At 42.1% G+C, this 13082-nt stretch overlaps 1 protein-coding gene across 2 annotated transcripts in view; it reads left to right on the top strand.

Annotated features, from left to right (window-relative positions):
* Nucleotides 1-13082, top strand: part of CCS (copper chaperone for superoxide dismutase) — a 91377-nt gene that overhangs the window by 32840 nt on the left and 45455 nt on the right. For both annotated transcript variants that reach the window (XM_088468405.1, XM_088468407.1), the window contains exon 4: nucleotides 5414-5591. In XM_088468405.1, the coding sequence (XP_088324531.1) occupies nucleotides 5414-5591 (178 nt within the window). The remainder of the gene's footprint in view (nucleotides 1-5413; nucleotides 5592-13082) is intronic.

Raw genomic sequence — 13082 nt, 5'->3', positions numbered from 1 at the left:
AAGAGTTTCAGTCGGACAGCCATTTTAGCTATCCCTGTACTTTCTCTTTCACTAGCCCTTGCGGTGACAGTGCTGCTGAGGGAACAAATTACTTCACAGTTCAGTGGTGAAGGCGGAGCCTAAGTTGAGCTGAGGAGTTTGACACATACATTCAATGGGCGGAATTCAATTGATTCCTGCCCCCATCGCGCCCGACGGAGCTATTCAATTCTTGCTCCTGTCGGGCTCAATTAGCTGCCAGCGCTACATTTCAGCCCATGGGGGATGAGACCTGAAATGTGCGAAAAGTGACATGTTTGGGCGCCCAAACATCACTTTTCGCGATCGCGCCCAGCACTTTGGTTGGGTTTAGCTGCTTTACGCGGCTAAACCCAACCACTTTGGGCGCGATCAGCACGAAAATCTGGAACAATTGCATAGCGGCCCACGATCTCATGTCACTTTAGACAGGAGATGCAGGCCGCGAAAACAATTGAATTCCGCCCATTATCTCTGGCAGTGATTCTGCTCACCCTGATAACCCCCTTACACAGTCCTGCAACAGGTTGCTGGACAAAAGGAGGGAGAGATTATTGTGGGAGGATTGTGTACCCTGTGTACCAGAAATGCAGGATTACCTGCTGGGCCCAGCTCTTCTCAAGAGCCGCCCTGGGCTTGTTTTGCACAAGCACTAACTACCCTGATGGGTCCGCTTGCTGAACTTCCAGTGGCCCCACAATTGGGGTACGCTCCGCAGGTTGCTATGCCATCTACGTCACAGGGGATTCCCCGACAGTTGGTTGTGGCTCATAATATGCCCTTGCAACCTACTCCCTACCAGACTGAGCCTGTTTGGGTTAATACTCTCTCCAATACGGTGCAAAACCTGATGGAGGTTTTACAGGGGAGTCTTTTCAGCGCCCTGCTAGGAAGGAGGTACTGTCTTCCCAGTCCACGTATTATCAAGATGTGTCGACTGATGATGGGGAAATTCAGGACTTATCTGATACAGAGCTCCCTCAAAAGGGGGCGGAGCCTAAGTCAAAAATTTATGTACACAGCCTCATTCGTGCAGTCCGTGTGGCTATGGATATTGGGGATGAGGATACCCCAGCAGCCAAATCCAACATGCTTTCTTTAAGGAAGTGAAAAGTTCAGCGACTGCTTTTCCCCTGTTGGATCAACTAGTTGAACATCTGGAAGAAGCCTGGAAAACTCCAGGCAGGAGGTTTCAACCGCAGAAACGGTTGGAAGCCACTTATCCATTTGAGGATAAGTATTTCTCTAAATGGGAAACTCTTCAGGTGTATTCTCATATTACACGCCTTGACAAACGTGCGACACTTCCTATGCCGTCCATGCCATCACTAAAGGATGTTACGGACTGAAAAGTGGAGGTGTGCCTAAAGTCCATTTATTCCCTCTTGGGGGGGCAGGGCAGGGCCATGGAACGTTTGGCAAATGCCTTGGAAGCGTCCTTGTCTGTAGAGGCTACCAGTGAACAAATTGAACTGGTAGGTTACCTCAGAGACTCTGCTACATATGTGAATGAGGCTGCTTTGGATGTTAGTCTCCTAACATCTCACATTTCATAGGCTGCAGTGTCAGCTAGACGCTCTTTCTTTCATTGCGATATTGGAGAGCGGATGCTGATCCCAAGAAAGGGTTAGAAGGTTTACCCTTTAATGGCCAGATCTTATTTGGGCCAGATTTGGACAAAATCGTGGACACTTTGACTGCTGCCAAGTCTGCCTGTTTACCTTCGGCTCCAATGCCATCAGGATCTGGAACTCCGAAAGGACTGACTTTCCGTCCTCAGGGTAAGGCCAAGGTTCAGTCCTTTCCCAGACCGCCAGGAGCTAAGAAGGTCACAAAGCCCAAGAAGCAGGCTTGGAGAACCAGGCATCCAGCTGCCAAGCCCGATGCTGAACCCTCAGCCTGAGGGGGCGTGCCTCTCCTTGGGGGACCCCAAGGTGGGAGGCCGACTTCTTCAGTTCGCCCAGTGTTGGTGGCATACCACAACACACACTTGGGTAAGTAAGGGAAGTGGCCTCTCAAGGGTACGCCCTTTCCTTCCAATACAGACCTCCTCATCAATTCTTCCCTACAGGACTTCAGATGGATCAGGAAAAGGCATTGGAACTGCAGAATGTTATACGATCTATGCTCCTACAGGGAGTTATAGTTCCGGTACATACTCCCCAGAGGGGAATGGGCTATTATTCCACTTTTTTTGGTTCCAAAACCGAATGGTGCATACAGGCCTATCGTAAACCTCAAGTCCTTAAACAAGTTTCTCAGAGTGCGTCTGTTCAAAATGGAAACCCTGATGTCAGTTATACTGGCTATGGAACCTGGGGATTTTATGGTGTTTCTGGACATTCAGGGTGCCTACCTGCATGTCCCAATAGCTTTGGCTCACCAGAGGTACCTCAGGTTCACAGTGTTTCAACAACACTCCCAGTTTCAGGCTCTGTTTGGACTGTCCACGGCACCCAGAGTGTTCACGAAATTTATGGCAGTGATGGTGGCCCAACTGTGGCTGCAGGGGGTCAGTTTGTTGCCCTACCTGGACGACCCACTATTGCTAGCCAGGTCTCTGGAATTACTACTTCATCATCTACAGTTGACAATAACAGTGCTACAAAGCCACGGTTGGTTGATTAACTGGAAGAAGTCCTCACTGACTCCCTCAGAGGATGCTACATCTTGGGGGCATTGTTGTATTGCCTGCACAGTCACCGAGTGTCGATTCACTCAGCAGTGCAGTTACTGGGCTCCATGGTGTCAACCTTTGACATGGTGGAGTATGGCCAGTTCCATTCCCGACCTCTACAGACACTGATCCTTTCCAGATGGGACGGATCTCCATGCGGGATACGAACCCAGACATTGGTACTGTCTCCGGAGGTACGTCTGTCTCTGACTTGGTGGCTCCACCCAAGTCACCTTACCAAGGGCCGCCCCTTTTGGATCCCGGAGTGGGTCCTTCGGACAACGGATGCCTGTCCACGGGGTTGTGGTGCAGTGATTGGTTCACACCTCTTACAGGGAAGTTGGACAATAGAGGAGTCCGTGCTTCCAATAAACATATTGGAACTTAGGGAGGTTCTAAGGGCTCTTGAGCAAGCAAGGCTCATACTTCACGGAAAATCCGTGCAAGTCCAATTCTTAAAGTGCCGGCTCCATTCTGCACCCATCTGTACCCCACAGTCTTGACTCCAGTGTCCCCTGTGGAATCGGAGAAACCGATTTAACGGTGAGTACCAAAATCCTGTTTTTAGGGACTCCCGGGTGCTTGCCTTTCTACAGACTGGGTTAGAGCTCGGCCTCCGCCTGGCCTCCCATAGAGTTCAGGTTTCTGCACTATCAGTCTGGTTCCAGTGAAGGATTGCTCCCCTGTCTGATATTAGAACATGCTTTCAGGGGGTTTTCCTTCTTGAACCTCCCTTTGTCCCTCCGGTGGCCCCCTGGGATTTGTCCTTGGTTCTCCGGGCTCTACAGGCTTCTCTGTTTGAACCTCTGGACTCTGATGGCTGACAACGAAGTCTCTATCTCCTCGCTATCTGCTCTGATTTGGCAGCGCTCTCCTGTCTCTCCCCCCCTACTTGATCTTTCACCCGGCAGAGCAGTCCTCCGTACCTGGGCTGGTTCCCTTCCTAAAGTGGTATCCCGGTTCCATTTAAACAAAGAGATTGTGGTTCTGGCCTTCCAGTCCTCGGACCTCTCTGCAGGGGAAGCTCTCTGGATGTGGTTCGTGCTCTTCAGATCTACGTGGATCGTACCAAGTCCTTGAGGAAATCTGATTCTCTTTTTGTGTTGTATGGCTTTCACAAGATAGGCTAACAAACGGACTCTGGCTCGTTGGCTTCACGTGACAATCTCTCAGGCCTACACGCAAGCTGATCATCCTGTTCCTAATAGGATTACAGCACATTCTACTCTGTCTGTGGGACCTCGTGGGCTGTTCGACATGGCGCTTCTGCTGAACAATTGTGCAAGGCGGCCAGATGGTCTTCCGTCCACACCTTTCTCAGGTTCTATGCCTTTGATACCTTTGCTTCTCAGGCTGCTTCCTTTGGGTGTCGGATTCTCCTTTCTGCTGTGGATCCCTTTGGACCCTGGAGAAGAAATTAAGTTATGGTAGACTTGGCTTTGTTAACTCTATTTCTTTTAAGTTTATTTTAAGTCCATAAGGTCCACAGGGCGCCCACCCTGATGCACCTGGGTCCATTGGGTATTTTTGGTCCTTTTGCTCACGGATTCCTTCATCTTTTGTGTGTGTTTCTTGTGTACATTGTTCTTCCTTCTGCTCTCTCCTGCCTTGTTTACAAAACTGTCTGGCTGGGGGCGGGGTGTATGTGGAGGAGAACCGGTGCATCCTGGGAGCTAAAGCTTTGACTGTTTGGTGCCCAGATCACTCCAACCACACACACCCCATGGTATCCCTATGGACTTCGAAGAAATAGAGTTAACAAAGTTAAGTCTACCATAACACTTACTTTAAATGGTATCTTAATATAAAATTAAAGTTTGGACTCGAGAGCCAGGCTCAATATAAAGAAGTCTGTTAATGGGAGTGTAAAAGGTTCTTAATATCAAAGAGTTTCTCCCACACTCAGAGTAATTGTAGCTTTAGAAGTGGAAGCATGAAATTATCTGCAGTATTTGGACATCCTGAATAAATCTTAAATAGGGACAGTTCCATGCATGTCTGTTTCTGTATAACCCAGCATGTAGGATTAAATGGAGATATCCGGTCATGCATTCAGTTCAACAGATCGAGATGTGGTCCAAGACTAGGAGATGCTAACCACCCCACACACCACCCTCTCTGATTTGGGTTGCATTTATTAATTATTATTAACCTATTTTTATAGCGCTAGCATATTCTTTTGAGTTTTATAATTGGTAACCTAGTAATAGAACAGAACAAAACTAGTTGTTAACAGACAGAAAGTTGAGAGGGCCCTTTTCATAAGCTTGCCATCTGTAGGACAGCATCAAATATTTTCCAGCCAGTCTGGCTCTCCCGTTCTACCAAACACAAGTATTAATAGGATTCAAATTTACACAATCAAGGGTGGTAATTAGGTAATAATAAGTCCTCCGCCCAAGTCATGAAAAAAGCTAAGAAATGCAAATTTTTAAGGGAGTTTGGCAGGACATTAAGAGGAAAAAATTTATATTTCTGTAAAAGAAAAGCTTTTCTGCTTGCAAACATTTGCTAGATACTCTCTATTAGAATATTCCAAAGAACATGTTAAAACTTGCATTGGTAATTTAGAAATTAAATAATGTGACTCAGTATGTACCCAGGTGGTAAATGCTTTACTTGTCTTGTGCCAGAGGGCTGGACTTCTCTTTGTTTTATTTGATGGTTGTTGTTTTTTTTTTCCACCTAGTAAATCTATATTTCGTGCTTTCATTATAGAAAACCATGGGGCAGCTGTAGTCATGATGTCAGGAGAGGGCTCGGTACAGGGAGTTGTTCGCTTTCTTCAGGTATCTGAGAACACCTGTGTCATTGATGGGACTATTGATGGCCTAAGTTCTGGTCTCCACGGCCTTCACATACATGAATTTGGTGATCTCTCTGGAGGATATGAGAGGTAATTACTTACTTTAATCAGAGTCAATTATGTACAAATCATGCAGTTGATCTAACCACATTGTGTGTTGTCATGGTGTAAGTCTTAAAGCCATGTATGAATATATTAATAGAGCATTTTGCAAATATTCGAGCAAGTTGCCACCCATGGCAGCCAATCAGAAATCTATTCGTGCTATGAGAATAAGGGATGCTGATATTTGGTTGCTATGGTTTCTTATAGTATTTTGCTCAGAAAAAGGGCATAAATAGCGTTAAGCAAGAGAATGTTTTAAACTATGGCAGCTGAAATGCTGCTGGCTAAATAATGAAACCCATGTAGAGAAAGTAATACAATTTATTAAACTAGTTTTAAAAAATTAATGTAAAAATTACATATGCGTAATACACAAGTAATGTAACTATATATACACAACACAGTTATGTGTGCTTGGTAGTCAAAGTGAATAAACTATCCAGTTTTGACATCTAAGGCTTATCCCATTTTTCCACTGCTGAACTCTTGTACAGGTTGAGTCTCCCATATCCAAATATTCCGAAATACAGAATTATTTTGGCATGACTGAGAAAATGAAACATTTGATTTTTGATGGTTCAATGTACACAAATAGTGTCTAAAGCACAAATTATTAAAAATAATGTATAAAATTACCTACAGGCTGTGTGCATAAGGTGTATATGAAACAATTTAATTTCTGTACACAAACTTTGTTTGAGCCACAAAATTATTGAAAATATTGTATAAAATTACCTGCAGGCTGTGTGTATAATGTGTATATAACACATAAATGCATTGTGTGTATATTGGGGTCCCATTCCTAAGATCTTTCATTATGATATGCAAATATTCCAAAATACGGAATATTCCGTTATCCAAAATACCCCTGGTCCCAAGCATTTTGGATATGGGAGACCCAACCTGTACTGATAACGTTTGTCACCCCTGTGCTGAGCCTATTTTGGCACTTTTCACCTTGATCACATTCAAACATCAATATCACTAATTTTTTTATGCAGTATTCACACAAAATATACCCTATTGTTTCCAGACTACTTTCAAATGTCAGAAAATACCATTAGTTTTTTTACATTTTCTATTATTGCAAGGCAAAAAAAGTGTTTTGAATTGAATTTGCAAGGGAGTGATCTAAAATCAAAGCCGTATATTTTTTTTCCTACCCACGACCACAGTACGTGTGGCTTTTGTTTCAGTATTAATCCATCTTTCCAAAACCACAAAAGTAAAGATTCCAGTCACCGGATTTCATAATAAAATCTGCATTTTGTATTAATGAAACACACAATAGGAAATAATATTGTAGCCTATTAAGAATATGGTTTTGAAAACTACACAACATAACTTATCAAATCAGGGCACCCCCTGAGTTTATTGAAGCCAGGATCAGGGAGATCTGGGCATTACAATCAACTCCATCCCTTTTTTTTTTTAATGCTCTCTGTAATATAGAGCACAGGTTCTCAAACTCTGTCCTCAGGACCAAAACGATGCATGTTTTCCAGGTCTCCTCACAGAATTATATACACAAAAAACCAGCGCTGAATAAGATGGACGGTGTAATATAAACCACAAAGTTTTATTTTAAAAAACAGAAATACCTCATATAAAAAATGAATGAATAAAAGTTCACAATAGAACAAGATGAATGAATGTCTGTTCCTGTGTAATGAACAGCTGGACCTAGGACAACCTCCAATACGTCCCATACAGATGAATAGATATATGAAGGCAACACTTAATTACCATGAGGTGGTGTGTAAATCACCAGCACAGTTCTTAGCATTCCAGATGCAACACTTGGTGAGCTGTGTAATCAATCCACATGGAAAGTTCCAGTATATGCCAAAGGGGTCCAGGAGGAGTAGAGCAGAGTACAAATTATAGTCCAGCAGTATTACAGGAGTTCAGAGGGGTCTCAACGCGCTTCACTGGGTAAAGAAGACCACCCAGCTTCTTCAGGAGTATGAAACAGTGTCCATAGTTAGCCCTCTTTTATAACCAGAGGTAATCAACCAAATGGTTGCACTTGAGGTTAATTAATTGCATAATTAAAACCAACACCGTCCATCAAAACTGCATTAAATCCACCTAATCATTTATGTAATTAATAGAAAATGAAGGCAATCTTACTCAACACCTGATAAAAAACATTTATAGAGTCTACCAAACTTTATTATAAATTATAATATCTCCGTATATACAATCATATGACCAGATGACGTCACTCGATCACCTGACCCGACTATCACGTGGGTACCCACAGGCCACTAGGATCATTTAAAGCAAGGCTACTACATGACTCGTATGAACACGTAAGAAGTCACTTGTAGTCACGTGACGGAGAGTCACGTGACCGCATGTGAAGGAAGATGCGGGTAAACATTCTCCGCACTAAGTGTATGACGCATGTAGCCACATGATGATAAATCATGTGACCGCATGTGAATGAAAGTCACGTGCAGTCACGTGATGGGAAATCACGCGACTGCACGTGAAGGGGAATGTAGAAGAATATTCTCCACATTAAACTAATAACACATGTAGTCACATGATAACAAATCATGTGACCACATGTAAAGGAGAGACAAATGACTACAATTAAACAATAGGGTGAGTATATGGCCGAAGTCACATGACCGGGTGACAAATTAATATTTAAACAAGCCATTAAATCTTACTATCGAAGGTATAAACCAAACATATCTATGAGAAAAATAAATAGATAACTCTGCTCTATTGACATAACTGCCATGTCAAAAGACATACCAATCAGCATATGATCATCAGAGAAGGACATAAAGTAAAAACTAATATTGATATTAAATTCTCTAAGGGAAATCAAATATATAAATATAATATGGGTTATCCAGATGTACACAGAAATGAAAACTATAATAAAACTAATCTAAAAGTGTAAAGATGACAATAAAAATACATGGACAAAATGCATTAAAATAATAATAAAAAAAAAACCATAAATACAAAAAAATAAATAAAAAATTATATACATGATGAATAAAATTCTATAAATGATGTAATGATCAACTAATTACAGAATTGAGTTCCATTGATTCGTTCAAGCCACCAGGGTACAGGGAATTAAATTTCAACATCCAATAGACCTCTCTACTACATAATCTGTTGAACCGGTTCCCTCCCCTTGCTGTTGGAGGAATGCAACCATCCAACAATCTTCAAACATTTGGGGTCACCGTTATGTATATTCTTATAGTGACATGGAACGCTATGTAAAAGATTGCCATTAATGATACCACGACGGTGTTCCATGAACTTGGTTCTGAGCGGTCTAATGGTTCGACCTACATAATTAAACCCACACTGACAGGTCAAGAGAGATAATAAATTTAGAATCACAATTCATAAAACTGCTTAACGAATGTTTGTCGCTAGAATTAGGTATACCAACTTCTACAGTGCGTCTATCCATATGGCAACACATAGTGCACCTAGATTTCCCACACCTATAGAATCCATTCGGCTTCACGGGTAACCAACCAACTTTATGTGTAGTCTGATCATTCTTTAAACTCTTCAGATGACTGGGAGCGAAGATGGTTTTAAGGGACCTATTCTTACGGTATATAATTCTGCGGACTGGAGGCAAAATATCCCTCAGAACATGATCTTGTTTCAATACCCTAAAATTACGTACTACAATATCCCTGATTTCCCGAGAACTATTATTGAACTTGCATATAAAGGACAAATCTTTATCATTATTTCCACCATATTTAATTTCTCTTTAGATCTTCTGGAGGTAAGTAGTTATTTTCTGTCCATTCTCATAACATCAGAATATGCAGAGTCCAATAGAGAGTCAGGATAACCCCGCTGTCTGAAAGATTCTATCATCTCACCAGCTTGTTTAGAAAAGGTAATAGTATCAGTGCAATTACGCCTGAGGTGCATGAATTGTCCCTTAGGAATATTGCGCTTCCAAGGTGCAAAATGTGCACTCTTAAAATGTAAATATGCGTTAGTATTAACTGGTTTCATATAGCTGGAAGTCACAATCATGTTATCCACAGTCTCGAGAGTCACATCCAAAAAATGAATCCTACTAGTATGAAAAGTAGTGAATTGCAGGCTGTGGGAATTGTGATTAAGATCTGAAACGAATGACTGTGCAGAAGTGTAATCCCCCATCCCAAATAAAAAATAAATAATCAATATACCGGCCATAGAATACCAGGCTCGCAGCCCACCTGCCACCCCACACATGGTGCTCCTCAAAGTCCCCCCATATAGAGGTTAGCATAGCTGGGCGCGAACCTGGTACCCATGGCTGTGCCCATCACCTGTAAATAAAACGTGTTCAGAAATAAAAAATAATTGTGTGAAAGAATGAATGAAATGCAATCCAAAATATGTCACTTAAATCACCATCCTCAGCCAAATGTTTGGCGATTACCTCACGGCCTTTAATATGTAGAATGTGAGTGTATAAAGCTGTGACGTCTAAGATGAGAAACGCATAGGAAGATTGCTATTTGATGTTTTGTATTTGGTTCAAAAAGTGAGTGGTATCCCTTAAATGTGACCTAAGTGTACTCCCACGTGGTTGTAGAAAGAAATCCACATAGAAGGATAGATTAGAAGTGAAGGAATTGACACCCGAAATTACAGGACGACCAGGAGGTGATGTGATGGACTTGTGAATCTTGGGGAGAAAATAAAAAGTGGATACAGTAGGTAATGGGATGTGTAAAAAATGTGATTCAGTTTTAGAAATGATTCCCAAAGCAATGGCAGAGTCCAATAATGATCTAAACTCTTTTACGTAAGAAATAGTAGGATCTCCCATTAACCCAGAATAAAATGTAGAGTCACTCAGTTGTCTCTGAGCCTCAGAGACATAAGTGCGATCCATAACAACAAGACCCCCCGCCCTTATCTGCCTCCTTAAAAATGAGCGAGGGGTCTTTCATAAGGGTATTCAGGGCCTGTTTCTCTTGCCGAGATAAGTTAGACATATGTCGCGTACTGCCATGTTTCTGTAAACATAACTCCTTGAAATCTTCCAAAGTAATTTTATAAAATGATTCTATACTATTGCTTTTATCTCTAATAGGGAAGAATTCCGATTTATATTTTAAAGCATTTTGTTGATGTTTTCCTAACTCAAAGATCTTAATCGGGGTATCAGGTTCCCTAATACTAAAATCCCCAATATTATTTTCACACCATAATTCTTCAAGAGCAATTATTGCGGAATCATCAGTACTATCCAATAGGATAGGTAGAGAGTCATCACCCTGTTTTGGAAGATGTTTCTTGGCAAAGTATCATTTACGACACAAAGTGCGAATAAAACGATTAAGATCAACACAGAATTGCAAGAGAGATAATTTGCTCCACCTGTGGAACTTTTAAAATGTGTCAGTGAGTAATGAATACACCTGTGCACTTGCTAGGTGACCTGGAAAATTTTAACTGGGTGGGGTCCTGAGGACTGAGGGCCTGATTCAGAGCCGGACGCAAGTGGCCGTTCGCTCGTCCGCCATACGAGTGGAAATATTTAAATTCAAGCGTTCGGTCGTATGTTCGCTCGTAGCTAATTTTCCGCCCCATAGTCTCCCAACCCCTCCTCTAGCTAGCGAACGTTCAAAATAGCGACCATCCGTCTCCTCTTTGGTTGCAGGGAACGCTCGCACAAGTCACTTCCGGAAGTGGCCCTGTCAGTTTTCGATTGCCTGCTATTTCATTCAGCAAACATACTTGAATCGATTAATGGCAATCACTATATTAATTACCTTAATTGTTATTCACATGTTTGCAATCCGTTTTTTTTTTCAATGTCAATAAACTTTATTATTGTTAGTGTGTGTCATTGCTTCTGCAGAATACGTACGGTTGGACCAAGGCGATGGTTGTTCAAAATTAAGTTTGTTTGAATGCTACTATTGTTTTGCGGTTTTTTTTTTAGGCCGATTTTACAACTTTATTTTTTATATTTAAATTAGCTTACGCATGTCACTGCATAAAGCCTATCATAACTCACATTATATTTGTGAGGGTGTAGGTCACATGACTCATACAATAACCAATAGAATGGTTCCTGTTAATTTACAAAGTACATTAGCCAATCAAAATTTTTCTAGGACCTTTATTAAAACTGTTTTGTGTAAAATAAAATAAAAATAAATATCATTGCCATCATGAGAGCCTCCGCGTTTTGTAGGCGTGAGCTGCTGGTCCTCACTGAGGTGATGGACCAGAGAATCACTGACCATTCGCCCCCCATCACCAACCTCCGCAAGCGTCTGGCCTACGCGGAGGTGCGCCGCCGCCTGCGTTCCATCGGCTATCGCAGAAATATCGGCCAACTGGAACGCAGGTGGTCGGATCAGAGGTGCAGATACCCACGCCTGTTGGCCAATTTGCGTCTGCAGATACATCAAAGTAAGTTTTTTTTTTTTTTTTTTTTGTACTTTTAAAATTTAAGCATACCTGCGTGTGCATGTTTACCGTATACCCCTGATTCTTTATTTTGGACCTACCTGCGTGTGCATGTTTACAGTATAGCCCTGTTTCTTTATCTTGGACCTACCTGTGTGTTCATGTTTACAGTATAGCCCTGTTTCTTTATTTTGGAATTACCTGCGTGTGCATGTTTACAGTATAGCCCTGTTTCTTTACTTTGGACCTACCTGCGTGTGCATGTTTACAGTATAGCCCTGTTTCTTTATTTTGGACCTACCTGCGTGTGCATGTTTACAGTATAGCCCTGTTTCTTTATTTTGGACCTACTTGCGTGTGCATGTTTACAGTATAGCCCTGTTTCTTTATTTTGGACCTACTTGCGTGTGCATGTTTACAGTATAGCCCTGTTTCTTTATTTTGGACCTACCTGCGTGTGCATGTTTACAGTATAGCCCTGTTTCTTTATTTTGGACCTACCTGCGTGTGCATGTTTACAGTATAGCCCTGTTTTTTTTATTTTGGACCTACCTGCGTGTGCATGTTTACAGTATAGCTCTGTTTCTTTATTTTTATTTTTTGGTGTCTAAAATTTTTGCACTAAAATTGAAAATTGAAATAAAAATTATTTTTTCAACATCATTTAGGGGCTCAGCGCAGACTATGACGGCGCAGACGTCGGGCTCGTACCCTATCCCCCACTCCCACCCAAACATCCTCAGCCCACACTTCCCCAAATTCCCCCTCCACCCCAGACCTGGCCGACCGTGAGTCCCCTCCCTCTCCTCACATTCACATCCCTCAAACTTCACCCTCCACCCCCCCCTCTTTTCCTCACCCTCAACTTCCCCCCCAAATTATCCCTCCTCTATCCGTGATCCACTGGCCCACCTCTGATGAGGATTTCGGGGCTACAGGCCCAGTCAGCATTTTGACCGGTATGTTTCCCTTTTAAACTATGGTTGTTTTTTCATTATTTTAATTTTGGTTGATGTTGTCCTTTTTGCCTGTGCAGTTCAAAATTGTAAAGTA

This window comes from Taudactylus pleione, unplaced genomic scaffold, assembly GCF_031769625.1.
Source record: "Taudactylus pleione unplaced genomic scaffold, aTauple2 ptg000085l, whole genome shotgun sequence".
NCBI classification, from domain to species: Eukaryota; Metazoa; Chordata; class Amphibia; order Anura; family Myobatrachidae; genus Taudactylus; species Taudactylus pleione.
This window is presented reverse-complemented; position numbering and strand designations above follow the sequence as displayed.